Source organism: Lytechinus variegatus, chromosome 15, assembly GCF_018143015.1.
Source record: "Lytechinus variegatus isolate NC3 chromosome 15, Lvar_3.0, whole genome shotgun sequence".
Taxonomy (NCBI): Eukaryota; Metazoa; Echinodermata; class Echinoidea; order Temnopleuroida; family Toxopneustidae; genus Lytechinus; species Lytechinus variegatus.
The window spans coordinates 2,077,537-2,105,369 of NC_054754.1; the positions used below are offsets into that span (position 1 = coordinate 2,077,537).

Here is a 27,833-nt window from a genome sequence, read left to right on the forward strand (position 1 = left end):
GTAAAATGCTACACTTAGGTATAAAATTATTGGGGTAAGTGGTCCTTAGCTCAAGAACAGCTAAGATTATCAGTAATGAGACACCGAACTCAGGGTAACTCTCAAATACATGGTGAAGTTCACCTAATTTTATAGGGCAATTTGACACTATCACTTTACACATGGTTTTAAGTGATTCAGAAGGTCACATGAACAGTATTTTGCTGAAGAATTGTTTTTATTTAAAATAAAAATCACTGACAGTTACTTGCCACAACAAGCTGAAAATGTGATTTTCAATATCAAAGATATTAATTGCATCAGTAGAATTTAAAATTCTCACTTTTGTACCTAATTTGCGTCTTTGTATTCTGAGGGGAGGCAAGTAAGTGTTTCATAAAGTTGTTTGTGAAGTTAACGAATGAATTCTAAGAATGACTACCATATGGAAAGCTAAATGTAATTCATACTTAATCAAATAGCATTAGTGTAAATATTGCTATGTAAATTATCAATTCTTTTTTTTTGCATCAGCACATTTTGATAGGGGAAATATGTTTCATATAGCTTTTTGTGAACTTATGAATGAATTTTAAGAATGAATTCCATATGGCAAGATAAATATGATTCTCAGTAGCTTTTCTCGTATCAGTAGAAATATTAATACAATTATAATTCTTAATTTTTAATCCATTTTGTATCCTCTTATTTCCTACGCTGGTACAGACCCCGGAGGGCTACTTAGCATAAATGTATGACAGGTATGTGCCTCGGTCGAGATCTCCATTTTCAGCCTAAATTTCTGTTCCAAAGCATCACCAATTCAGAAAGCCATATAGAAATTCCTATTTTTCCCTGTTCCAGAGACCCTCAAATTTATGGTTTCTCACTCCAGTGTGCGCCCATCATGAACTACTCAGCCGGTCGTGACGGTGAACTCGATAGACGAGGAGTCATATGAGTTCCAGAGGGCCCCATTTTTGATGTGCTCAGTTCCAGAGCAATGCATTTTTAGCAATTATTGATTCAAGGGCCGTTCCGGAGACCCCATTTTAAAGACCAATATTTAGTTCCAGAGCCCCCTATTTTCGACTTAGGTGTGACACATAGGTATGTTATAATTCGAGTAGCCCCCTGGGGTACAGATATGTTCACAACATTATCAACAGGGCTGAAAACATTAAGATTCAACATTTGAGACTTTTTAGGGTAGCTTTTTGTGTAAGGTTGAACATCCTTGACTATACTTAACCCATCCCGTCCCATTGAATATGATGACTACAGAACTTCTATGTACGTGAGCGGCACCCTCCCCCTCTGCGAACCCCTCTCTCCAACCATCCAGTCAGGATCCATGCCAGGCATGCTGTAGACATTTATGACCTGTGTTGTAAGGGGAGGAGACGGAGGCCAGGGATAGTAAGGAGAAAGGAAGGGAAATAGGTAAGATGGATAGACAGTGATATAGGAAGGAAAAAGAGGGAGAGAAAGATGAATTGAGAGGCAAGAAAGGAGAGGGAGGAAGGGAGGAAGGGAGAAAGGGGAGGAGAGGCCAAGATAAAGGGAAGTAGGGGATGGATGAAAAGCAGGAAGAGATTTGGGATAAGGAGCAAAGAGGAGACAAAAGAGAGAAAAAAATAAAGAGCAAAATACATTTATATGATTATGAAATTATGAATCTGACAAATGAATGAATTTTATCTGTACTTGTATAAATTTCAGTGTTCATAATGTAAGCTACAGCTTGTGATTATTGCATACCAAAATCTGAATACAACTGAATCAAACTTATAATAACTACATGTACATACATATTAAAAACATTAACAGGCTTCAAATTCAATAGATATTTTTGGTATTATTGATGAAACATACATGTAGAAAGAGAATCTGTGTTAACTGCCTATTTAGTTATTATCCAGAAGTAAACAAATTGAATTACAAACATTGAGATTGAAAAATTTTAAATACAAAAAGGGCAATTTTTATGCTACATGTATTTTGAAACAGAAACCAAAGAGCTGAAAACAAATTTAAGACCAAGGTCCTGATTCATGAAGACTTTTTATAATAACAAATGCACAAATTTCATAATAAATTTACTATCATCCAATGAGATTGAAGAATTTCAGTAGCTTTTAACTGTCTTTGCAAATTTGTTATTATAACATGTTTTATGAAACAGGGCCCATGTTTATATGAATAGAGATTAGTTTACTACTTATTGCTTCCACTAGAATGTTTCTATACAATACTGCTTCAAGCAACAGAGGTTAAGAGTGAAATACATGTGAACACTCATGGCTAATGAATTACATACTGAAGACGTAAACACGGAACACACATGTATTTTTTCCCCTTATAATTGATTCAGTGACTCCAACCCTCCCTCCAAATATCCATTAAAATAAATTATCCGGTTTGAGATTTCATTTCTCCTGCCACTTAAGATCAGTGGACTGGTTCATAAAGACTGAAAACTGTGGTAACTTTGCATTTATTGTTACTACCATGGAAATCTTGATTATGACTGGCTGTACAGCCCCCTGGGGGAGGGGGGCACTCAAATTATATTTCGATGGGGGTGTGCCTCACGAAACCCTTAAATGGGGGTCTAAGGAATTGACTATAAGGATAAAGTACATGTATGAGGTCTGGGAAGCAAATATATACCGTGCGGTGTGAAAAACAGGGTCTATGGAACAGGATCACAGTACAGCGCTGTGCATTTATATGTGGGCGCTAGCGGTGCATGGAACCAAATCTTTGATGGAGCTGCTAGCGGAGGGAGTTGCTTGCGCTGGACAATTTTGGCAGGGCAAGGGAACTGAGATGTTTCGTAACAGGGGTCTTGTGTGTGGGGCGGGGTGGCTTCTGAATGGAACTTTTTTCATTTGATGTATCTAGAGAACTGAATATTAGGTCTGAAAAAGGGGGTACGTCCCCGTACCACCAATATCCAAGTATGTGAGTGTCCCCCCCCCCCGTTTAGCCCCATTACCATGGTTATCATACCATATTGAAAGTCTTTATCAAATAGGCTCCAGATGTTCCCTCACTCACCAGGGGTCCGTTGCAGAAAGAGTTGCGTTTAAACGCAAGTCAAAAAAAATCAATCGCAAGTCCCAAATGCGCGCTGTTGATTGGTTGAAAATCAAGTTGCGCATGATTTTTAGAGTTGCGATTGATTGCAACTCTTTCTGCAACGGACCCCTGAACACCTTTTTAGTACAATGCATGTTTGTTGTGATTGAGGGAGCAAGCTTTCAATGTACAGTAGGTGCTCTATAGAATCTACTTTACAAATTTGAATATTCCCAGGGGCTGTCTGAAGTTGGATAGGGCTTTTTTTTTAAATCGAAAATCTTTCAAAATCAAGCTCCATGAATCCTATGGAACTGCGGTATTATCAAGAGCCAATTGATTTTCCCCCCTTTTTGTGCCACGTTACACTTTTCAGGATGTCTTGCAATGTTTCATGTTTACACACAAAAAAATTCTTCATAAAGTCATTGTATTCACAGGAAAGGCAGCTTATTCCATGATGGAATGAGGAATCGATGGTTTGTTTGATAATTGCTCTACCGTTATTGTACCACAGATGCTGTAGCTTTACAATTCACCTGGGGCTTGCAACAATGCCCATATTTTGAATTTGTTCGGTGACCCTGAAGTTTTTCTATCATTTGATAAAAAGGGATCATCTCGGTTGACTGCATGCTCACAAAAAACATTCCAAAGAATTGAAATGCTTTGATTATAAAATGTCTTCAAATTGTGAAGATTCAGTACATTTCTCATTTGATATCATTATAGCAAATAATAACCCACCGATCCACTCCCTCAAAAAAGGGAAATATGTTTACATTACAACAAAAACATTCTTTCATATTAAATCACTAATTCGGCATGATGATAAAAGACGGACCTCAGGTTAAATCCATTTCCCTTTTATATCAGGCCAGAAAGAAATTAAACGAAGAACTAAAAATATCCATTATTATAGAACGATTATTTATCCCCAACCCCCCCCCCCGGAAGGATATCCCTAGATTTGTTACTAATTGAAAATTAGTGATAATGTAATCAAGAATTATAATTGGGTATATATAACTACATGGGATAACTATATAGCATGAATGTGAGAAAAGAGCAAATTAGTTAATAGATTCAGATTTATTTCCAACAGACCGTATACTGTACATGTCTATGACCATGATTTGGTTTGTATGCTAAACCTGAACGAGTGTAAATTAGGTGTTTTTAAGTGTTTGCATGCTTGAAATGTACTAGATGATTGATTCTATGAGCTACTATATATAATATATGGGTATGGGGATGGTAAGTGCTTGCTATATGATATAAATTGTACAGTTTCAACATAGATATATGAGAAAACACACAAAGTTAGTACTCTAGACTATTACGAGAGACAGAAATATAGTGGGGGGGGGGGGTGTCATCATTAAAATGTAGTGCCATACTTTATTTTTGAAGGCTTTCTTTTTTTAGAATAAATTAAGTACTTTTAGCACAGGGGCCCGTTGCAGAAAGAGTTGCGTTTAAACGCAAGTCAAAATATCAATCGCAAGTCCAAAATGCGCGCTCTTGATTGGTTGAAAATGAAGTTGCGCATGATTTTTAGAGATGCGTTTGATTGCAACTCTTTCTGCAACGGGACCCTGGGGCTGATTTTGGTTTGTACGCTAAACCTGAAAAAGTGTAAATTGGGTGTTTTTAAGTGTAAGCATGCTTGAAATGTACTGGTAGGATCATGTTCAAGTATGCATTTCAAGCCACACTTACAAGTTGATTAACATATTGCTTTCATTTTGTATCATACATGTATTGTCTGACTTTCTTAAAGATCGTGCTGTTAAAAATGTACATGAACTGTTCAATGTACTGAACTGTACTAACACAGAAAGCTGGGATATAAAAAGCATAATGTATGTTATTTACTTATACTCAATTTCATGAATGAGCTGCATTCTATTAAAGCATAGTTGGCATTTATTCTTCTTCTTTTTTTTAATTTCAAACAGCAGTTCACACTAATTGCACATAAATGGTCTACTTTACATTTCCAAATGGGGCAATTTCAGGTGGTTTCGTGTAATTGCCTTATGTTGAATTCTGGAACACAGTATATTCGTCACACTGAAAAAAGACGAATTTAAATGGAATGAATTTATACGATTTTATCAATTATGTAACAAGAATAATGCATGTATCGTAATTCATATCCATTTTTTTAAAGTGCTGCACTCATTATACGACTTTGGGAGGCTACCCTGATCTTGCTTGATCATTCAAGGAATTTCTTCCGGGGGGGGGGGGGGGTAACTGTAATTTGAAGAGTAGACAGCATCCGCCAAAATCTCCTGAAAAAGTACTCTAAACAAGGATTCATGCACAGGCCGCTGGGACACTCTAAACATGGATTTCATTTAATGATTATGGGTGTTGTTTTTACACCCCATTCGCCTTTCTGTATTTCCTTTTGTCGCGGATGATGTCCAATGTCCAATGGCAGTGTGACCCCCTGGGATTCCTTCCTATCAGGTACCAACAACTACATGTATATCTGGGTGGAGAGTGGAAAGTCCAGATTAATACCTTTTCAAATTATTTTCTACTGTAGTTTCTATGTTCTATCAATATGACTTTCTGTTTCTGCAGTATTACTTCAACAAAATGGTAAGAGTCATAGTTAGTCATGGCCAGAGTCACAGTCAGGCAGAGACATAGTTAGTCATGGCCAGAGTCACAGTCAGGCAGAGACAGTTAGTCATGGCCAGAGTCACAGTCAGGCAAAGTCATAGTTAGTCATGGCCAGAGTCAGTCAGGAAGACATAGTTAGTCATGGCCAGTCAGTCAGGCAGAGACATAGTTAGTCATGGCCAGAGTCACAGTCAGGCAGAGACATAGTTAGTCATGGCCAGAGTCACAGTCAGGCAGAGTCATAGTTAGTCATGGCTAGAGTCACAGTCAGGCAGAGACATATTGAAAGACAAAGTGAAATTCATGAATACAGTGTCACAATCATGGCCATAATCAAATCCACTGTCTGAGTAGTATGTCTAGCAACATGTGGGGGAATCGAGAACAGGTCCTTTATTGAGAAAGCTGTTGTACATTGTAGATTCAAGGCACTGTCTACATGTAGGCTAGCTCTATTCAATTGATTGCATGAGTGATTGCATGAATGAATACAGGTATCATAATGGGATATGTGTACATTATGTGTGAGATAACATCAACCTGTGACAAAAGCAATCACTTTTTTTTTATTGTGTGAGAGTGCTTAGTTTATGAATGTATAGTATACTGTGAAATTGCATGTGTTGGTGATTTATTACAAATTAAAAATAAAATCCAAACAGAAACAAATGTTGAAGACAATACTACAGTACAGAGCCAATTAAAAACATTAAACACAATGACAACTTAAAAAGGTAGTGAACCACACCACACAATGCACTCCTTCATGCTAAGTGTTGAATGTAGACAACGCTACAAGGTTTGGAGGGCCCGGAGACACAAACTTCATTGAATGTAATATCTTATCACCCGACTTCATAATGCAGAACTTGAACACTATAAATATGTTCATTTAAATTCTGGAGGGGTTCACTAACTTTTGAACACCACTGTACATATTGATTAAAGTACATTCCTTTATGGGGCCTTTTTCACAAAACCATGTAGTCAGGAGATAAACACAATATCACAGGCTATTTCAATCAATTGATTAAACTGGAAGTAGAACTTCCATGGGTGTTGTGAAAACAAACAATTTTCTATCAACTATCAAGTAGGCTACACAAACAAACAAGAACTTGAAATCATCAAAAACATAAAAACTCTTTTTTTCACAAATGAAAACATTTCACCCACAAGATTTACACCACAAAATAAAGGGGATGGGAAATCAAACTTAGCACGATACTTAATATTACTTGATCACAACATGCTACTAGCTTTCAAGAAGAAAAAAAAAACAAGGAAAATACAAAGAATCTCTCGAAAGACTGAACAAATTTTATAACAAAATAGAAGTGGTAGGCAAAAAAAAATTAAAACCTCCACCGAATACCAATGATGAATAAGCAATGAAATGTGCATCAAAATATCATGCCATGATTTCCCGGGATAAAGAAATGCAACCAACAGAGCATTTGGGGAGGGAACTTGCAAAGTTTTGAATTGGAATCTTTTAATAGTTACAGGAGAAAGGCTCAAGCTCCAATATTAAAACCAGAATTATTCATATTTGATGATTACCTAAATCTACACTTTTATTTATTTAAGGAATTGCTTTGATATATTGTAGCTGGAAGATTTTGGTGTTTCTAAGAAAATTTACTCTCCTATACTAAACACAAAATTACAACAATTTGTTTAGATGTTTAAGTAGGATAAATAAATACATGTAGGAAGGGGAAAACTTTCATTAATAGATGTGTATAATAAAGAAGGGCCACTCTTCAAAAAATGACAAATGTTTTAAACTTACTAAACACTCCACACATGATAATAATGGATTAGTAGGTTACATGTCTCTTTAACAGGCATTCATACCTCATCGGCAAGAAGTGATAGTTCAGAATCATCGGCCGCATCGTAATCGTAAAGGACTTTGGCTTTCCGGACCCCTTTCTGCGGCCGCGACTTATCCTCTGGGAGCATCGTATCGAGGGGTGGGGCTGTGGGCATGGGCGTGGTGGTAGCCACACCCTGAGGGGGGCCCGAGGCAGGGCGTGGCGGCCTGATACCACCCATTGAACCCGGTATGCTGCATACATAGAAACATAGATTTGGGATGCTAGGCAAGCTATTTGAATACATACAACTCATGCCCCCGGTGACATTTGGATTAAAAGAGAAAGTTGAGTTTTATATGCATACAAGGTGATTATCATTTTCTTATTCAAATTGATGTAATGAAAGAATAGTTGCTAGCTCAGACAAATACAAACCTATGTGTTAAAATAAAGAAAAGTTTTCTATGAAACCCGTAATCATTCCCAATGAAAAGGCATATGAAATAATTTAAGACAGTATGTACATGTAGCCTACAAGTTCCATCTGCAACATCCCTGATCTGTAATGTACTTTGTATCTCGTTTGCAAAACTTTTTTAAATGAATCAATTTTTTTCAGGTTTCAGGCTTTTACATATGTAGTAACAAATACTTCTGGGCTTTGAAAACAATAAAGTGGCTTCTTTATGCATTAATCAGCAGATTTTTTTTGTTGTCAAAATGTTTCAAATGGCGAGAAGGCATCTGCAGATTTTTTTTTTCTTTGGCAAGTTAAGTATGTAATTCAAATATTTACTACACAGTATGCAAATAATGCCATGTTTATTCTTTAAGTCTCTCATCCATATTTTGCAGAATTTACCTGGAGTCTTGAGAGCATTTTAAAGACCTTTGTACTGTACATGTACAAAAATTTGTCAACATCTAATTTGATATTTAAAATTTTTTTTTATTAGTTTGAACAATGATACTATCACACTGTCCAAATAGGTCAAACTCATCATTCTCTAAAGTCGCAATAGATAGATGTACACCATGCACTTCCCTTAAAATCCATTATTCAAAGTAAAAAACTTAAGCAGCCAGGTGACAAACAATCAATGTAAAAAAAAAAATCACTGAACAGGAAAAGTGGAATAATCAACAGAGCAAAATAAAGGGTATAAAAAGAATGCAGGCCATTTGTGTTTAGCCATCCACTGCAAGTATTAGCTTTGGAATCAGCAGAAATTACATTTCATTGTTAATTATCCATGGGCAAAAGGTAATTTTGGAGTACATTTGCCTGAATATTTGCACATGTATACAGGGTTTAATTTGGCATTTGGATGGGGGGGGGGGTGGGGGTGCATTAAAAGGAAGAAACTTCATTTTCTTGCAGTGACAAATATTACAGTATCATAATGAAGAAATAAACCGAGCAATGCTGTTTCAATACCTCTCAATATTCTTTGTTCTTTCTCCTTCCTTATTTATTTCTTTATAACTTTGGAGGGGGGGGGGGTTGATATGAAAACATGAATGTTATAGCTGCCCCACAGTATTCAAATACATGTACTACAATTTGTAATTCTATTTATGTGTCATACAACTAGTCTTCCCCATGATGTAGGATTTTTCTACCAACTCTTGTAATTGACATAATATGGTGCATACTGGCAACTTCAGCTTTAAATGAGATAAGTAGCAAATGATCACACTCAAAGAAAACACCCTACATATCCTTATACACAATTGTTATCAAACAAATGAAATAACAATGTTTTAGATTTTAGACTGAATATAACATTCTCTAAAAACATAAAGTATAAAAATACAATTGTACACCGGTATACTTTGTAAATAGGATTTAAAACATCTGCCCCGCCCCTTTCATGCCTGATGATATTCTTTTCAAGGATTTTTCTTTTAAATCTATAATTCATCATCATTTCTCCTTCTACAAGAATTGTTCATTATTAATCATTACTATTCAATAGAACTATAATGCATGCAAATAACTAATCAGGAAACTAAAGCTTGTCTTCATTTGAGAATTGGAAACTTGGGTAGTCAACAAAGCCATCTTCTGGTTTATCCTAAAAGTACTAGTGTAAAAGGACAAAACAACATTTGTGCATGTATTTTTGGATGAAATTTGTTTAAAATCAAACATTGAAAATGACAGATGGAACTGGAGAACAAATGTGCATGCAATAATCAATTTGAGCATAGCATTGAGCAAGCATCGTGTCTGATATGGGTACATGTACAAATCTGCCACAATGTGATATTTCATGCAGCTAAACAAAAGGTCTAAAGAAAAAAATTTCATGCCATCCAGCATTTTTATCTTTTTTTTCATTATTCAGCAAAATAAATGACACTTTGAAGTAAAATACATATAAAAACTATACATGTACATAAAAGTTAAAAGTACATTTTAAAAAGTTCCTCGATCATTGTGTATAGGTACATGTACATCCATAGAAAACTACACAAAATACTTATATCTCCTTTCTCCATTAAATGTCATAAATAATGACCAATTTAAACACATTTCAAGAATTTAGAAATGAACCAAATTAATGACTCAAAATGCATCTGGCTAAAAAACAATAAGCCTTGTAAATGTGATAAACCTTTCTACTCCCACAAATGAAATTTGCATAATTAAAAAAGAAACCTTTATAGCACCATGTCCAGCTCAATAATACATAATCATAGATTACATAATTTTTTTAATAAAAGTGAATACATGTACTGAAAGAAACCAATACAAAGAGTATGAATCGCCTTTTTTCCCTTCTTTTTGGGGGCTTTCATTTCGGTCAATGGGGCGTCATTTGATTCTGGGAAGTGGGAACTAACATTCTTTGTTAGTTGCACAGCTCAGAGGTGCAAGAAGCAGAATAATGGAGAGATGTTACATAAATCTGTTATAATCATGGATATAGAGTCTGAAGAAAGTTTTTGAGACAGGCGAGGGGCAACTCTGAACTTTCAACGAAAATAGTTATGTAAAAGAATACCATTTTAGGAGCAATGGTATTATGCTGAGGTAGGCATTGCCATTAACTAGTGATCTGATGCTGCCGATTGGTATGAAATACCAGGGGGTGTGGGACATAAATCTCTCTTTAAAAATAAACTTTTAAACAAATCAGCCGACAGCTTCCTTTATCTGCTGCATCATTAATCCAAGCTGAAATGTATTACAAATAAGAAAAATATACATGTATCTAAAATTTTGGTAAACCGCCATGAAAGTGCATATCACTATCACAACTAATACTTGTATTTATTATACCCAAAAATAGTTATAATGGAGAGACTATAAAAAACAAAAATGTGTTTTATTTGATAATTTTGGGGATTTGCATTGAATGTATCTGCATATCTTTACTATATAAAAACATTTCTTCAAAAAGAAATGTGCTGAAAAATTTAATGATGCAGTGATTGTCTGTAGTTTCCGTTAGTACAGTTAAAATTTCATTAAAAAAGCTGAAAGGATCCCTTTTTATTAAAGAAAAATGAAAATGTTATTGAGAAAGATACAAACAAATATTTTAAGAATAATTTTTACAAAGAAATAATGGTTAAAATTAAAAGGAGGATCCTCTACACTTTTTCAAGATTGGAATGTCAGACGGTACTTTTATTATTCAACCTTTACCAGAGCTATACGGGCTTTTAGTTCTGATTGTAATCATGTGACTAATCATGTGACTTACTTTCCAAGTTGCTGCTGCAGCTCAGCCATGGTTTGGCTACACTGAGCATAGTATGTCTGCTCAGCCTCAACAAAGTCCTTCAAACGTTCCAAGTGAGTTGACTGTTTAAAGAAGACAAGAGTTTTCAAGAGAGGAGATATTTACAATCCATCAAAATGAGTAAATAGTACTTCACATACCATTGCTTTTATATTAAGGGTTTTTTTTAGCAAATAATATATGTATTATGAAATACATCATACCAGGTTTTGATGGTCAAGTAATGATTTGAAAGTTCATATTTCGATTGATTTTCTCAAGAAAACCAAAAACCTTTGCAGAATAAAAACCTCTCAACTGACCCCCTCCCCCCATGTTCCCTATACACACAAAAAAAAAACTTAAAAACTTTCCTTCAAAAGGCTGGATATTGAATTTTCCTGTATTCAATATCTTGGGTAAACTTTTAGAATAATCACAAGATTCTACTTTTGTCAAAGTTTAGTTAAAGATTAGTTTCACCTTTAAGTTGTTGAAGCTCTGCCAAAATAGAGTAGTAAAGCTGGACCTACACGCAGATGGCACATGTGCAGTAGCATGCTAACTAATGCATTCATGTACCATGATTTTTATTCCTCTGAAAAATAAGCAGCAGGTAAAATGTTGCTGGCACTAATAGAGGGATCATAAATGTCCCAAAGACAAGAAACTGAGCAGAACGAGAGTTCTGAAATTCAGAAATTGGATGGGGAGGGGACAGAGGGAAGGGATGGCCATGGGGAGGGGACAGAGGGAAGGGATGGGCGTGGGGGGGGGGGGCTAGAGATTAAATTCTACAAATCATTGCTTACATGTGCACTAGTGATCCCTTCGAGAAGCAATGTTGTTATCTCATACTGTCGGTCAAAATCTGCCTGGGCCTTGCGGAGATCAGCTTCAGCCTGAAGAAATATACAAAAAAGATTTAAAATGTGATATGAAGTGATAACTATGTTGAAAATGAAATCTACCATGAACCCCTTGTCAATTGTCCCAATCAGCCATAGGAGCATATATAATAGAGTAGTGTCCCTGTGAGAAAGGAAACAGTGCTATGTGCTCACACACATGTAATGGACCATACAAAGATGTGATTAAACCTTTTACAATAATCAAATATAACAATGTGAGTTGCATTATGCTACTACAATTCCACACTGTGGACAGAGCTACAGTATGATTTTTTTCACATAGTATACAGTGTGCAGATGTGATTCACTGTCAAAATGCTAAAATTAATCAATTTGAAATGAATTTTGTACTGTGCACACAATGACTCGTATTCTGAAGTCAGATTTAATGTAAACTCTGGGCTAAACATGTGGTTTAACTATGGATAACAAATTGTGACACAAATCTCTAACAGCAGATGTCCATAGTATCAGCTCTTTTGACTCTCAATATCATTCTTAACTGTCTGGGAAGGATTCTAAGATAAGTGTCTTCACCATTAAAGAATTAGGAAAGAGCACAGAGAACATAAGAAACATACTATGTGAACACATTTTGACACGTTTGGCTTCCCATACTTGAAGCACAGAGTTAGGCCATAGTCTTTTAAACCCAAGTTCAGAATACAGGCCAATAGGTCCATATGGTGGACTGTATGAATATGTGATTTTAAGTAGCAGTGTAAAGATGATCTTGCAATGTGTCCACAATGGGTCCATACAATGGACTCTATGTGAGTATGATATTCACAGTGATAAATTTGAGCATATTATACATCTAGGATCCAGGATTTTTCAAAAGAGAACATTTACCCCGATGAAAATTGACAAGCAAAAAAAAATCATCGCTTTCATTGTGTTAGAACGGCATATTTACAATTTACATTCCAAATTTTTATTGTATCTCTCAAGGGGGGGGGGGGGGGGTGGGCCACGGGCTGCCTGTGCCCCCTTCCCCCTGGATCCATCAGTGGTGATATCCCATTGTGTTCAACACTACATGTGAATGAACACACTGTGATACACTGTGTTCTTTCAAGTAAGGATCTGTCATCCGTCTTTCTGTCATCAAGGTTGAAGAGTTGGATCTCTCCCAGGGCACATTATCATAAAAGCAGTTACATTTATGACTCTACTCCATTACATGCTATCATATGGGTGGGAATTACATAACTGTGGCACACAACGTCACCAACGCTGACCTGTAATTGCCCTGCTCACGTTTTAGTGGATGACAAAATCGGAGGGCAAACACAATTACACGCAATGAGATAAAATATTCTCAGAAATGTTATGACCAGTGAAATTATGCTTAATTTTATCACTACCAGTAGATAATATTGTTGCACTGCTATGAGCATGTGGGTCCCTAACAAACATGACTATTGTACACGTATACTACACAAAACAAAATTGACGGGAGGCAAAGAGAATTGCACCGATGCCATACATGTATAACTGCAGACATTTATTTGAAGAATAATTTCAGGTTTATTTGAATGAATCAGATCTAGCTGTTTTCATCTGTAATATTAAATTAAGTTTTTACTGAGGTGACTTTGACTTAATAAATAAAGTAAAGGTCACATACATGTAATGCTGTCGAGAAAGTACCAAAATGTACAGGAGTTTACAGGACTTTTTAAAGGACAAGTCCACCCCAACAAAAACTTGATTTGAATAAAAAGAGAAAAATTCAACAAGCACAACACTGAAAATTTCATCAAAATCGGATGTAAAATAAGAAGGTTATGGCATTTCAAAGTTTCGCTTCATTTCACAATAACAGTTATATGAACGAGCCAGCTACATCCAAATGAGAGAGTTGATGATGTCATTCACTCACTATTTCTTTTGTTTTCTATTGTTTGAAATATGAAATATTCATTGTCATGTGAAATGAAGTTTCATTCCTGCCTGAACATGTGGAAATCAATTATCTTAACATTTTGTTCTTCAGACAAGGAGGTCCTAATCGTCAAATTCGTAAAAATTGAAATATTGTATAATTCAAACAATAAAAAACAAAAGAAATAGTGAGTGAGTGACATCATCGACTCGCTCATTTTGATGTTACTGGCTCGTTCATGTAACTATTTTGTTAAAAACAAGCGAAACTTTGAAATGTCATAACTTTCTTATGTTAGATCCGATTTTGATGAAATCTTCAGCATTGTGCTTGTCTGATTTTTCTCTATTGATTCAAATCAACATATTTCTGAGGTGGACTTGACCTTTAAATAGCTGGTTGCAATCTCTAGACAAGGACACACAGTCCTAACCAATTCAAACTTTGGTCATAAATGAGCAACGTTTTTATTCTTCTTTTTTTTGGAAGGGGGGGGGTAGCGGGTTACCGTTTGACACTGTTTTATTAGAAGGGGCAGACATTAATTAAATTATAGTAATTACAGGGCCTTAGCAAACAAAACAGACAGCTGAGACTTAAGGGTGTACATTTACTGCTAAGTGATGGAATTGTGTTCAGACGAGGACAAGGAGGAAAAGGGAGAGCAGGAGGGGAAAGGAAGGGAAAGAGAAGAGAATGGGATAATAATGTTATCATGTTACTTTGACAAATCTGGTAACTTACAAAACTATAACCACCACACAAGCACTAATCTATATTCTTCAAGAAAAAAAAAATAATCTTGTATCCCTGTATCTGCTTGCATGCATGCATACAGTACCCAACCAACCGGATTATTATTCTTTAGTACAATAAAACATTCATCAGGCCTAGATTAATTGATTTTTGGCTCAAGCAGCTGTTCCACAAAGTCTATAGTCTATACACATCATATGCAGTTTTTCACACACATGCACATGTACGTGCTGCTGCTTATTTGATCTTGTTTTAATACAGGTGATTTAAGTGTTTGAAAATGTAAATTTAATCATTACCATTATTTTAATATACTATCATATTTCATACAATTGCAATTGACATTGTGTTCCATTGTGAATTATAACCTTGTTATTTCTGTACTAGTACCAGTACATTATGAATTCTAAGTCATGTATCCATAAACCTTGATCAACTTACATTATATGCTTATCACTGTTTTATAATTAAAACAAAAATGAATGTATTTTTTTTAAAAGGTGTTCATCTACATGTACTTCAAATGATTACGAAACTGTACACTTCTAACGTTCATGAAAAAAGGAGTAATATATATATATTCATGTAATATGATTTGTACTCTTTTGTTTCATAATGGACTTTGGAGGCATGACTTGTAAGTGATGCAGTCTTTTTTTCAATTTGCAAATTAGTACTTTGAAACTTATTCAAAGTGTTATGATATCTCTTTATCTTCATCATTATGAAAAAGAGAAATACAAACTTATGATCAACACTCAATTTTTTTTCATTCTATTGAGGAGCCACAATTATTAAATTCACCAAGTTCCATATTATATTTGCATTCTAAACTACATTATTGAATCCTATACAATTACAACTTCAATTTGAAAATGTTTTGTACATCAGTCAAAGGTAGTTGTTCAATTGGCTGCGATTTGAAACTAATTTGGCCTTTACTCCAAAATAAAGGCTTGCAATCTTTCAAAATGGTTATATTAGTATTCTTTCAATCAATTTAAACCTCAAATAAAATTATATGTTCCATTCACATCTTCAGAAAATGAGCAAAATGGGATTTGTTCCAAAATCAAATCACAAACAGTCGTAAGGGGTGCAGTGGCCTTAAAGGTAACCCAGGGAGCTCCGGCCCGCGAAGCGGGGCCGGAGCCCAGGAGTCCACCGTGCATTTACCATAGACACAGGACTAGGGTAGATTGTGGTCTCAATAACTTTGAAAGAAAATTGTGAAAACAGAAATTATGCTCTTACCACGATTATATGGATGAAAGTCTATCGTGTGGCAGTATCCTGACATCGAGGCACAGACTGGAACCTCAAAAAACTAAAAGTTCTCTCCTTCTACCCCAGTCTCAATCGGCCATTTTGTTATGAATTTTGAAAGAATTAGGAGAGGTATCGCGACAGAACTTTTCGTATTTTTGAGGTTCCAGTCTGTGCCTCGATGTCAGGATACTGCCACACGATAGACCTTCATCCATATGATCGTGGTAAGAGCATAATTTCTGTTTTCACAATTTCCTTTCCAAGTTATTGAGACCACAATCTACCCTAGTCCTGTGTCTATGGTAAATGCACGGTGGACTCCTGGGCTCCGGCCCCGCTTCGCGGGCCGGAGCTCCCTGGGTTACCGTAAAGGGTGTGATAACAAAGGGGTATGATTCCAAATGACTTCTTCCCTTTTCACAGAAAATCTTCTATTTTTATTAATAAATACTAACAATTTGAAACTCAGCTCCTCTTTCATCCTGCCTTCATCACCATCTTTTTCACTATTAGAAATACAGATTACTTCTTCCATTATTTCTCATTATACTGTCATCAACTACAAGAACACAGCAAGCTATGAAGTTTGCGGTCACCACTTCCAAGAAATTGACAAAGAACCAAAATTTCCAGGGCAATAATAGACAAGAAACATATGTAGAAAGGAGAATACATGCCAAGCAACTCAGATTTTCCTTGGTTTTTCCTCTTACATTTGCATGCTATCAAACCAGTTTCACATTCGGATAACTAAAGAGTGGTTATGTTTTATCCTATTGGCTCTTGGAACCAGATGGTCCCTGGAAAACGGCAAGGGCATGTACAGATCTACATGCAGATTATAGAACTCAATAGGTTAAGACATGAAGGTTGTGCTACACTACATGTAAATGGAAGCTTTGTTAAAAAGTTCAGATCCTTGAATATATCAATTAATAATAAAAAATATATTGATCATGCATATTTTTTTATATGTTCATAAAGATTAAAGAGTGCAACAAATAATATCAACCAATATATTCCAAACCAAAATAAAAAAAATAAACAATTGAAACGAGTAAGAAATCAGAAAAAAATACATGTAGGCTCATCCATCATTTCTGATGTGCACAAGAATATTGGACAAGCATGTTAAAAGACAAATAGAAATGGGGTAGGGTCGCATATATGCAGGTATACATAACATACATGTACATGGGATCAAGACATTGCTATCAAAATAAGAGGGGGATTTATTCAAATCATAATAGTGATAAAAAGTACTGCCCATGGCATACATGTAGCTTGCAGGCATCACAAAGGGACTATTTAGTGTATGAGCATGGATAGAGAATAATGAAAATTACCCTTTTTTCAAAATATTAAATAAACCATCAGCGTAATGCCATCACAAGCAAATAAATACATGAAGATACAATTGCTATCCTTGACAAACAAAAATTAACTTAACAGAATTTTCAACTGGTTCACGGTTTACATGTATGTCAAAATGCATACTGTACTTTTTTTTGCATTCAACAGTCTGCACTCTTAGAGTACTAATGGATAGTCAAACAAACAACATTAAGAACTTACAGCTTTAATCATTTCTTCATGGTTAGGCTAGTGTATGGCAATGTATGAGAAACAATGAAGAAATGATCATGAAAAAAGGATCATCTGAAATAAAATAATGAAGATCAATCATGCAAACCTAAAAAAACAGTTACACCTTGATCACATTCGCTCTACGGCGGCCGTACGGCGAGTTGAAAACAGCCGTTTCATTCATTTTTATTCAAACCACCTATACTTAGCTGGTACAAAATGTTAAAACGGCTGTTTTTGACTCGCCGTACGGCTGCCGTAGAACAAATGTGACCATGGTATTGGTAATCAAAGTAAATAATGGTAAAAAGGTGTAAGATAATAACATTCCAATGAGTAAATGACAAAATTATGAATTTCAAAAGGGATTACTTACTGTTGCCAATACCTAGGCAAAAGATAATTCAGATTGTTTTCATAATCATAATGTATGTGATAAAATCATAGTCTCACTGGGGTGCTAAGTTTCATCTAAAAATCAGGGGAAAATCATGTGTTTTATTTTTAAAACGATGTCCTACCCCAGTGTTCAGGCAGCCTTGCCCTTTTAACTCTTGAAAGACAAGGGGCCCGTTTCATAAAGAGTTACAACTATGATAACTTTGCCATCATGGCAACTACCACATGTGGCAACCTTGATTGTGATTTGCTACTGAGCCTTGTTAACATGGTAGTTGCCATGATGGCAAAGTTACAACAGTTGTAAGTCCTTTATGAAACGGGCCCCTGCAGATGCTGTCACTGTATGATGAAACACTCCACTCCCCCCCCCCTACTACCCTACCCTACAACTACATAGAGATAAGCCTTAATTCATTAAAAAAAATACATGCCAGAATCTGTGACTGGTTTGGAGAAACAGTACACAGTGCAAGCCTCATATTACCACCCCCCCCCCCAAAAAAAAAAAACCTAATATGTTAAAATAGCACTAAATATCCAAACCTCAAAATCTAATACTGTAGAAAAAGGACAGAAAATTTAACCTTATTCAAGGTATCATATAATGCCAGGGAAACTCTCAGGGTTATTTTCTCCTGTGTTTGGAACTCCTTCATTTTTGCACTCTTTTGGGCATTTGGTGCATGGGACATGTGAGCCTTCCCCCTTATGTCTCCCCCCCCCATGTTTATACTACAGTCACACAAATGAGACCGACTCCAAACCGACTGATGGTACATCGTTGGAAACAATGCTGGTGTCAGTTTGTAGTCTGTTTCATCAGTGTAATTGTGGCATTAGGCAGCACTGGACTTACTGTTTTGGAGGCTTCAGCAGATCGAGCCTTTCTGACCTTCCCTTTGGCGGCATCAAGGTCCAGCCGGACATTTTCCAGAATCTTTCGCTCTTTCTGTAAAGACAAAATTCAATGAACATATAGTTAATCTAACATTCAATTCCCCATTAACCTCTTCAAATGTTGTTTAACCAATAGGCTAATAAGTTACACACCTCAGTAGGATGTAGTGAATATGAAATTTCACATTAATTGACCTATGAAATTTCAGATATTGTTGAGGTATTCTTTCAGTCATCAATTATGTTCACAGATGGTTCAAAGTAGTGTTATGGACCTCTGCAGAATAGTCTAAATCATTTTGTCTCAAGCCAAATTACCAATTTGTCTAATTTCTAGTTATGCTATATCCAGCTCACTTGCTCACTTAATATTTTACTTGAAATACTATGTATCAGAAGAACTGTCTATGAACCAATATTTCACTTGAAAAAAGTGCAAAATAATAAGTAACCAAAGTAGAAATTCGACCAACTGACAGTTGAAGTGAGTAAAAGACAAAGTAATAATTGGCCCAAACCGTAATAAGTCCAAATTAGACCAAGTAGTTTTTGCAGAGATGCCAACCTGATCAAGAACATTTCAGTATTTTATAGGCTGAACATCAGTATTTTGGTAAGATCAGTATTTTCACAGAAATACCATAGTTCTAACACATAAAATGAAACTTTAGAAATCAGTTATTTGCATGAAACCACTTTCTTTCTCATTTTTTTCAGTAATAATTACTGAAAACCAGTACTACTCAGCAGCTCTGTTTTATCAATGGTAATGTGAGACCATCTGAGAATTAGACAAACTGGCAATTAAAGAGTTGAATGTTAGACAAAGTAATAATCGTAACCCAATGGTAATTAGACCAAATTGGAATGAGTTAGGTTTAACCGTGATCATGTGAGACCATCTGAGAATAAGACCATCAGCTTGCACCCCCAAGTCAATATTAACAAAGAGGACATACCGTGATGGTTTTCATATCGCCATCTAGGAAGGTTCTGAGTGGTACTATGTAGTTTGATAGCGATGACTGTATGTACTCTCTCTGGATCTGACCAATCTTTCTCTGGCTCTGTCCGACCTGGATCAGTGTTGCACCTGGTTAGGCAAATGATTTTAAAACTGATATTCTAATAACAATAGTCAATTAGACATACAATGTAGGTCCATTTATAGTGTAGATACTTCCGGTTAATACCCCAGCAATAGTTGAGCCGCCATACAAGGCACTCAATGAATAAATCATAATGGGTGCCCATTCACCTCACCTGGGTTGAGGGCAATCAATATGAAGTCAATTTCTTGCTATTCAAAGGAAATCAACGACTGAAGACGAATTTAAACCTACAACACTGACTGAACACTACCACCAAACCACCAAACCATGACACTAATGCCACTTGTTTAGGTTTTAAGTTTATTCTAAGACATTTTACAATCAGTGATTGTTCTCAAGTAAGACCATACTAAGGCCACAGCAACATGTCCATTCATCAATTTTGCCTTACACATGACTCCAAATCAAAGATGAAACCTAAACATTTTCCCAGACTCACCTTCAATAATTGACCTAAAATAATGTCACTTGACCCTTGAGCCATAGACTCAACGTCAGCAATCACATTGCATTTTTCAACCGAGCTCAATCCCTACATAATACTTTCATCAAATGATTGACTGAAACTGCTTCCAGAATTCAGACCCGCCATAAAGAATCATGACATGAATATCGAAGATCATTAATTACATAACACTTGATCCCTTGCCTGACCTATCACATACCATACTGTGTTCCTGGGCCAAGCTCATTAATTACATAAGACTTGATCCCTTGCCTGACCTATCACATACCATACTGTGTTCCTGGGCCTAGCTCATTAATTACATAAGACTTGATCCCTTGCCTGACCTATCACATACCATACTGTGTTCCTGGGCCAAGCTCATTAATTACATAACACTTGATCCCTTGCCTGACCTATCACATACCATACTGTGTTCCTGGGCCTAGCTCATTAATTACATAAGACTTGATCCCTTGCCTGACCTATCACATACCATACTGTGTTCCTGGGCCTAGCTCATTAATTACATAAGACTTGATCCCTTGCCTGACCTATCACATACCATACTGTGTTCCTGGGCCTAGCTCATTAATTACATAACACTTGATCCCTTGCCTGACCTATCACATACCATACTGTGTTCCTGGGCCTAGCTCATTAATTACATAAGACTTGATCCCTTGCCTGACCTATCACATACCATACTGTGTTCCTGGGCCTAGCTCATTAATTACATAAGACTTGATCCCTTGCCTGACCTATCACATACCATACTGTGTTCCTGGGCCTAGCTCATTAATTACATAACACTTGATCCCTTGCCTGACCTATCACATACCATACTGTGTTCCTGGGCCTAGCTCATTAATTACATAACACTTGATCCCTTGCCTGACCTATCACATACCATACTGTGTTCCTGGGCCAAGCTCATTAATTACATAACACTTGATCCCTTGCCTGACCTATCACATACCATACTGTGTTCCTGGGCCTAGCTCATTAATTACATAACACTTGATCCCTTGCCTGACCTATCACATACCATACTGTGTTCCTGGGCCAAGCTCATTCATTACATAACACTTGATCCCTTGCCTGACGTATCACATACCATACTGTGTTCCTGGGCCAAGCTCATTAATTACATAAGACTTGATCCCTTGCCTGACCTATCACATACCATACTGTGTTCCTGGGCCTAGCTCATTAATTACATAACACTTGATCCCTTGCCTGACCTATCACATACCATACTGTGTTCCTGGGCCAAGCTCATTAATTACATAAGACTTGATCCCTTGCCTGACGTATCACATACCATACTGTGTTCCTGGGCCAAGCTCATTAATTACATAACACTTGATCCCTTGCCTGACCTATCACATACCATACTGTGTTCCTGGGCCTAGCTCATTAATTACATAACACTTGATCCCTTGCCTGACCTATCACATACCATACTGTGTTCCTGGGCCTAGCTCATTAATTACATAACACTTGATCCCTTGCCTGACCTATCACATACCATACTGTGTTCCTGGGCCTAGCTCATTAATTACATAAGACTTGATCCCTTGCCTGACCTATCACATACCATACTGTGTTCCTGGGCCAAGCTCATTAATTACATAACACTTGATCCCTTGCCTGACCTATCACATACCATACTGTGTTCCTGGGCCAAGCTCATTAATTACATAACACTTGATCCCTTGCCTGACCTATCACATACCATACTGTGTTCCTGGGCCAAGCTCATTCCCTGCATCGATCATTGCACTTCCAAACTGCTCACTATTGCTCTCTCTGTCTCTTGTGCGGCGGTCTAGCTTCGTGTTGACATAGTCCTCTAGCCTGGAATCTTTTCAAGATAAAACAATTTTTAAGATTCAACTTTCTTAGTCACTTTTGCTGTACTACCATATATGCCAAATATTTAAAGGCCATCATGATCTGTTTGACTGGTTATGCCCTCATAAAATCATAAAAAAATTTCTAAGAAATTAAAAACTTTTGTCTTTACATGTATTGTACAGATCCGTAGATTATAAGGAAAGTCTTTTGCTACATGCCTGGATATAAATGTTCTACAAATTCAGATCCTAGTTTTGGTCTTGATCTTTCAAAAGTGTGCAATGAATCAATCATTTCTGATTTCTGTTGATCACAGGCTCTCAGAAAAAAAATCCAATGCAAGGATTGCATGCAGAACTCACTTGGGTTTGGTTCTAGTACAGCTCCCATTTTGGCCAGGATCGCTTCTGTCCATTGTCGAGTTCGGTCTGCTCTCTGGAGTAAGTTCTCAAAGCGAGCATCTAACTCTGTCTTCTCTGCATTGCCAAGCTTTTCCTCTGTGTACTGTGGCAATTAGACAGACATACAATATGATCTATTTTGCATAGAGACCTGCCAAATATGTTTATACTTCAACAATGACAAGAACGTACTCAATAAGGCTATTAGTGACACAAGTAATTCTTATGCATGCATTGTGACTGGGATTATCACAATTGTGTGATATGGCAATTCAATTTGCGCAGGAGTAGGCAGGAACTTGATTCCATAGTATTTTGCAAGGAAAGTCCACCATGATTATGAAAGTAAAACTTTGTACATGTACTAAAAATATAAAGCTTAACACCATCAGTTTTTATCGTTTTAGAGTAAAATGTCCCATGATTCAAATGGTAAAGCTATAAATATATTATGCAATATTTCATAGACTCAAATTTCCATCTCAAGATTGGATGTCCCCCATACTATGACAATCACACATTGTGTATTAAATAATGATATGCAACCCAGAAGTAGCAGCCATTCCTGCCAACATGAAATCCTAAAAACGAGAGTTGTTAGTTTGAATTGTTAACTATAATTTTGATGGATTTTTTCCCCCCTGGTCTGTTTTTCAATATTTTCCATTTTGAAGATACCATTGGTAGCTTGCAAAAAATAAAAAAATAAATGAAAAAATTAAACTCCTAACAAACAAAAACATAGCTTAGATTTCTTATTTCTCAGAAACTTGGTTTCATAAAAATCATAAAACTGTGGCCACAGAACACAATGGCAAAGAAATTTATAATGTTCAGTGCAAGTGGTCGACGTACACTTTGCTTATTACGTAACTTCATCCAGCCATGGCCGCAAGTAAATTTAAGATAGAGTCTACCTCATTCATCAGTAGAGGCGCCAGTCCAAAAATTGGGATTGTCCCAGAAAACAGTATCCTCATAAACAAAGACAAATCATGTCTTGATAAATTGAGATTGTCTTTGTTTGAGGGGATAGTTTCTTTTCAAGACCCATGTTCATTTTTAAATAATGTTTATAATAATGGATATAATTGTGTTATTTCTGTGTACTAGTCTTGCTTTAATTTGTATGAAATTTTATAGTTTTTATATGTAATTTTGTACAATTTAGTGTTTTGATGTACAGGTATGATTATAATTATGCGCTATCATTATTTAATTAGCAAGTAGTGTACTATTCAAAGGACATCTCTAGCATGGTGAGCCTCCCTGTTAGGTGATCAATTTTAAAACTTGTGTTAATATAATGTTTGAATTAGTTCAGAGTACACGTTAATTTTTCTCATAGGAACATAATAAATTCCCCAAATCTGTACTGTATAACACCAAAAATGAAATATTTATTTAAAAAAATGTCTAGGATGACTTTTTATTGCTCCAACTTGTTTGCTTTTTATTTTTCCTTCACTTTAAGTTAGTTCTAGTTTTATTTTTCCTTTGCTTTTTAGGGGGTGGGGTGAAGTGACATACGCACCCAAGCAAATTCTTAACACTGTCATCAAAATAAAAGTATAAAAGAAAAGGGGGTGCGACCGGGCCCCTCCCCGAAGTGAAAATGAACACTACATTGTACATCAAAAATGACTGTGATCTTATGCACTGCACCTTTTCAAACTTGTTTAGCAGCCCCGTAATGAACTGACAAATTTTTTTTGGTCCATGGAAATCATATCATAAAAACAAACCTGAATGCTGGCGTAATGAAATTAAAAGAAAATGCAAACATCCATTGTATAAAGGCCTAATCTTAAGATAATACAAACAAAATTGAATCTATCGGTTTATGTAGTTTATGGAACGGTTTATGGCACTCGACCATAAAAATTAATATTCAAGCAACACAGACACATTTACTAAACAAACAAAATTTCAAGGCAGGTATTATATTTGTGGTTAAATAAGGATAATAATCACTCAACAGCCAACAATTTGTAATGATTATTGAATTCCCAGTATTTGTCATTGTGGTAATATTGTTTAATATGTTTGCCAAAAAAAAAAAATATATTGCCACAATGACATATACTGGGAATGAAATAATTTAGTTTGAATTAGCCTTGAGGACTCTGTGATGACATCTTCAAATATTTTTATTTATACTTTTTCATCACGAAGTCTTGAAACCCTTCCCATACATGCATAAGCAAGACCTATACACCCGGATGGATTTCCCTAGGATATCCATATTTAGAGGGTGTAATCAGTTTGTATCTATTTATTTTATCTATCTATGAACCTTCTTATGCCTACTGCGTATGAAGGTGTAAAAAGAGTGTTAGTTTAAATAGGCTCCGTGATGAAAAAGTATGTGTAAAAATATTTTAGAATATCATCACAGAGTACTCAAGGGCAGGCTAGGTTTAATTAGTATTTTTTTGCAAATGTTTTTATGATAAGTTTATTAAGTTTTCAATTTTCTATTCCAGGATATTTTCAATGTTTTTTTTAACTTGTAACACTCATTTTAGTAATAATATTCTTTGTACTAAAGGTAGTATCCTCCTCCTCCATCTTCTTCCTCTCGCTCTCCTCACCTTCTTCTTCCTCACATTCTTAACATTCTAATTTTCTATTCTCGACTTATAGTTATAGGATCGGCAAAGTATTCAGAAACATATATCAGCAGTGTATTTCACTTTTCAGGCGGGTGAAGCAATCAAGTTAAACTAGATCTAGGCAGCGGCCTAGATCTATTTTCCAGAAAATCAAAGTGAAATTCCTCTGTTGGCATGTTGCCTTAACTGTGTACTGTAGTGTATTGTAAAACATGCATTGACTGTATTTGTAATTATGTGTTCACTCTCTAAAATATTGATGTTTTCAAGGCAAGAATACACTGTAAACGTCCTACACTACCCTGTAACCCCCCCCCCCTGCATGCCCTGTATATTGCAAAAATCGTACGACTGCATGCGAGCATGATTTGATTTGCATTGCATTAACGTCATCACCTGGGGCCCGTTTCATAAAGGACTTGCAACTGTTGTAACTTTGCCATTATGGCAACTACCATGGTAACAGGGCTCAGCAGCCAATCAGAATCAAGGTTGCCATGGTAGTTGCCATAATGGCAAAGTTACAACAGTTTCAAGTCCTTTATGAAACAGGACCCAGATCCTACAAACACAAAAATCATCAGAAGGGACTAGGATAAAATTGTATGAGAAGAACGGAATGGAAATATAAAAATATTTTTTATTTTCAGTCATTTAAATTATTCCCTGTTAAAAACACAATCTGAAACACAAGTGAACAGTTAAACTAAATCGAATTGGATAAAATTTACCTGTTTCGCTCTCGAGAGAAATGTGCCAGCTTGGCCAGCAAATTTTTTGACGTTGTCCATTGCCATATTGAAAAGGAAATGACCTCGATTGACCCCGCCTCTACCTCAGCTCTGTCCCAAATTGCAAATCGATGGACCCTATCTGGCTTTGCTACATATTGCAGTCCATGCTCAAATGCATTAGTTTATTCTTCCTCAAAAAAAAAACATAACAAGGCTCCATAGCAGGGGCCGAGGAACGGTTTTCAAAGTGGGGGGGGGGCTGACCAGTGCAAAAAATCACAATCATGTGGCCATTTTTAAGTTTTTGTACACGGATTTGGAAAAAAAAGTGCAGCCCCCGCTTGAACCGCGCATTTATAAGCCTATAAAAGGCCCTAGTTGCTGAAGCCAGGGGTCACACGAAATATAAAGATTACTTAAACAGTTTAAGGATAAATAGGTAAGAAATATAGAAGAGGGAAAGGAATACAGAAAGAGAGAATAAAGGAAGGAAGGAAGGAGGAAGGAAGGAAGGAAGCCGAAGGAAGGAAGGAAGCCGAAGGAAGGAAGGAAGGGAGGAAGGAAGGAAGGAAGGAAGGAAGCCGAAGGAAGGAAGCCGAAGGAAGGAAGGAAGAAGGGAAGAAAGAAAGAATTAAGAAAGCTGAAGAATAATTAGAAGACAACACGAAGAAACTGAGAAGAAGAAGTATATAAGAGTTAATTTTATATTCTTCAGAAGGAGCATATATAAAATAGCCAATTTTTATAAAGCGCTTTTCCCAGAATGGCCCAAAGCGCGTTACAGCATGTATCAATAAGAGTTTTTGTCTTAGCTATGCCTAAGATATACTCAAGGGGTGGGCCCGGGTCAAATGCGCTCGCTCTAGATGAGTTAATTAGATATGTACAAATAAAATATACAAAATAGATTACACTAGTGCAGAATTATTAAGGTATTTTTTTAACATTACATATTGAGTAGGAGTCGGAAAAGGTCCCGCTCAACCATGCCAAGTGATTCTCAAAACAGGAGAAATAAAATTTGAACAATATTAACTCTTTTCCAGCCGAAAATATCAAGGGGCACAATTATGGACATGTTATTCAACAAAAATATCCATATTTCACACCTTCTACTTTTCTTTTGTCTCCTCCCCCTCCTTTTTGTCATACACTGGCGTGGAGCATTTTTTGTTTGGGGGGGGGGGAGTCGACGTCGCAGTGCCCCGAAAGCCCCCCCCCCCGATCGAGCTCTTGGTTAATCAACATGGTAAAGGAAATTATATGCAATTTTTACCTGGACTGTCCGATTGATAAACGTCCCTGCCTCTGAAGCCATAGATTTCAGCTTATCCATAATTAGACGTTATTATGTTGATCTCCAGACAATGATTGTCTCGGGAAAATCACTCTATATAACGAAAATCGTATGGAATTCACAAATAAATATCTGCAAAGTCAGCAGGACTGTAAGCTTGCATGAACGAAGTTGTGTGTTAGTATTAAATCTCAAGGACATCTAATATATTCGTTCCGTGTTGAAAAAAAATCAGGCAAACATCATATGCTAATTCCCAACCAGTAAAATGAATAGCTCTACTGGAGTGTGGATGGGTTTTGCGCTTGGTGGCGCGATTGACATTTACAAAAAAGGAGAAGGAAGAAAAAGGAATAGGGCCTACAAAAATAAATAACAATAGACCTAGAGGGTTGGAGA

At 36.3% G+C, this 27,833-nt stretch overlaps 1 protein-coding gene across 4 annotated transcripts; it reads right to left on the minus strand.

Moving 5' to 3' along the window:
- Positions 1-229: 229 nt before the first annotated feature.
- Positions 230-27,678, minus strand: LOC121428385 (endophilin-B1-like). Of its 4 annotated transcripts, none has more exons than XM_041624975.1 (10): positions 27,414-27,678; positions 22,750-22,891; positions 22,266-22,394; positions 19,930-20,063; positions 18,930-19,022; positions 17,660-17,686; positions 12,073-12,162; positions 11,243-11,343; positions 7,564-7,777; positions 230-1,362 (listed from the first exon to the last, which is right to left on the minus strand). In XM_041624975.1, the coding sequence occupies exons 1-10, from the start codon at positions 27,471-27,473 to the stop codon at positions 1,258-1,260; spliced, it is 1,095 nt and encodes a 364-aa protein (XP_041480909.1). In that variant the 5' UTR covers positions 27,474-27,678; the 3' UTR covers positions 230-1,257. The 4 variants fall into 4 exon arrangements, with proteins under 4 accessions (XP_041480909.1, XP_041480908.1, XP_041480910.1 ...); XM_041624974.1 differs by lacking the exon at positions 27,414-27,678 and adding an exon at positions 26,135-26,240; XM_041624976.1 differs by lacking the exons at positions 17,660-17,686; positions 27,414-27,678 and adding exons at positions 18,048-18,059; positions 26,135-26,240.
- Positions 27,679-27,833: the final 155 nt, after the last annotated feature.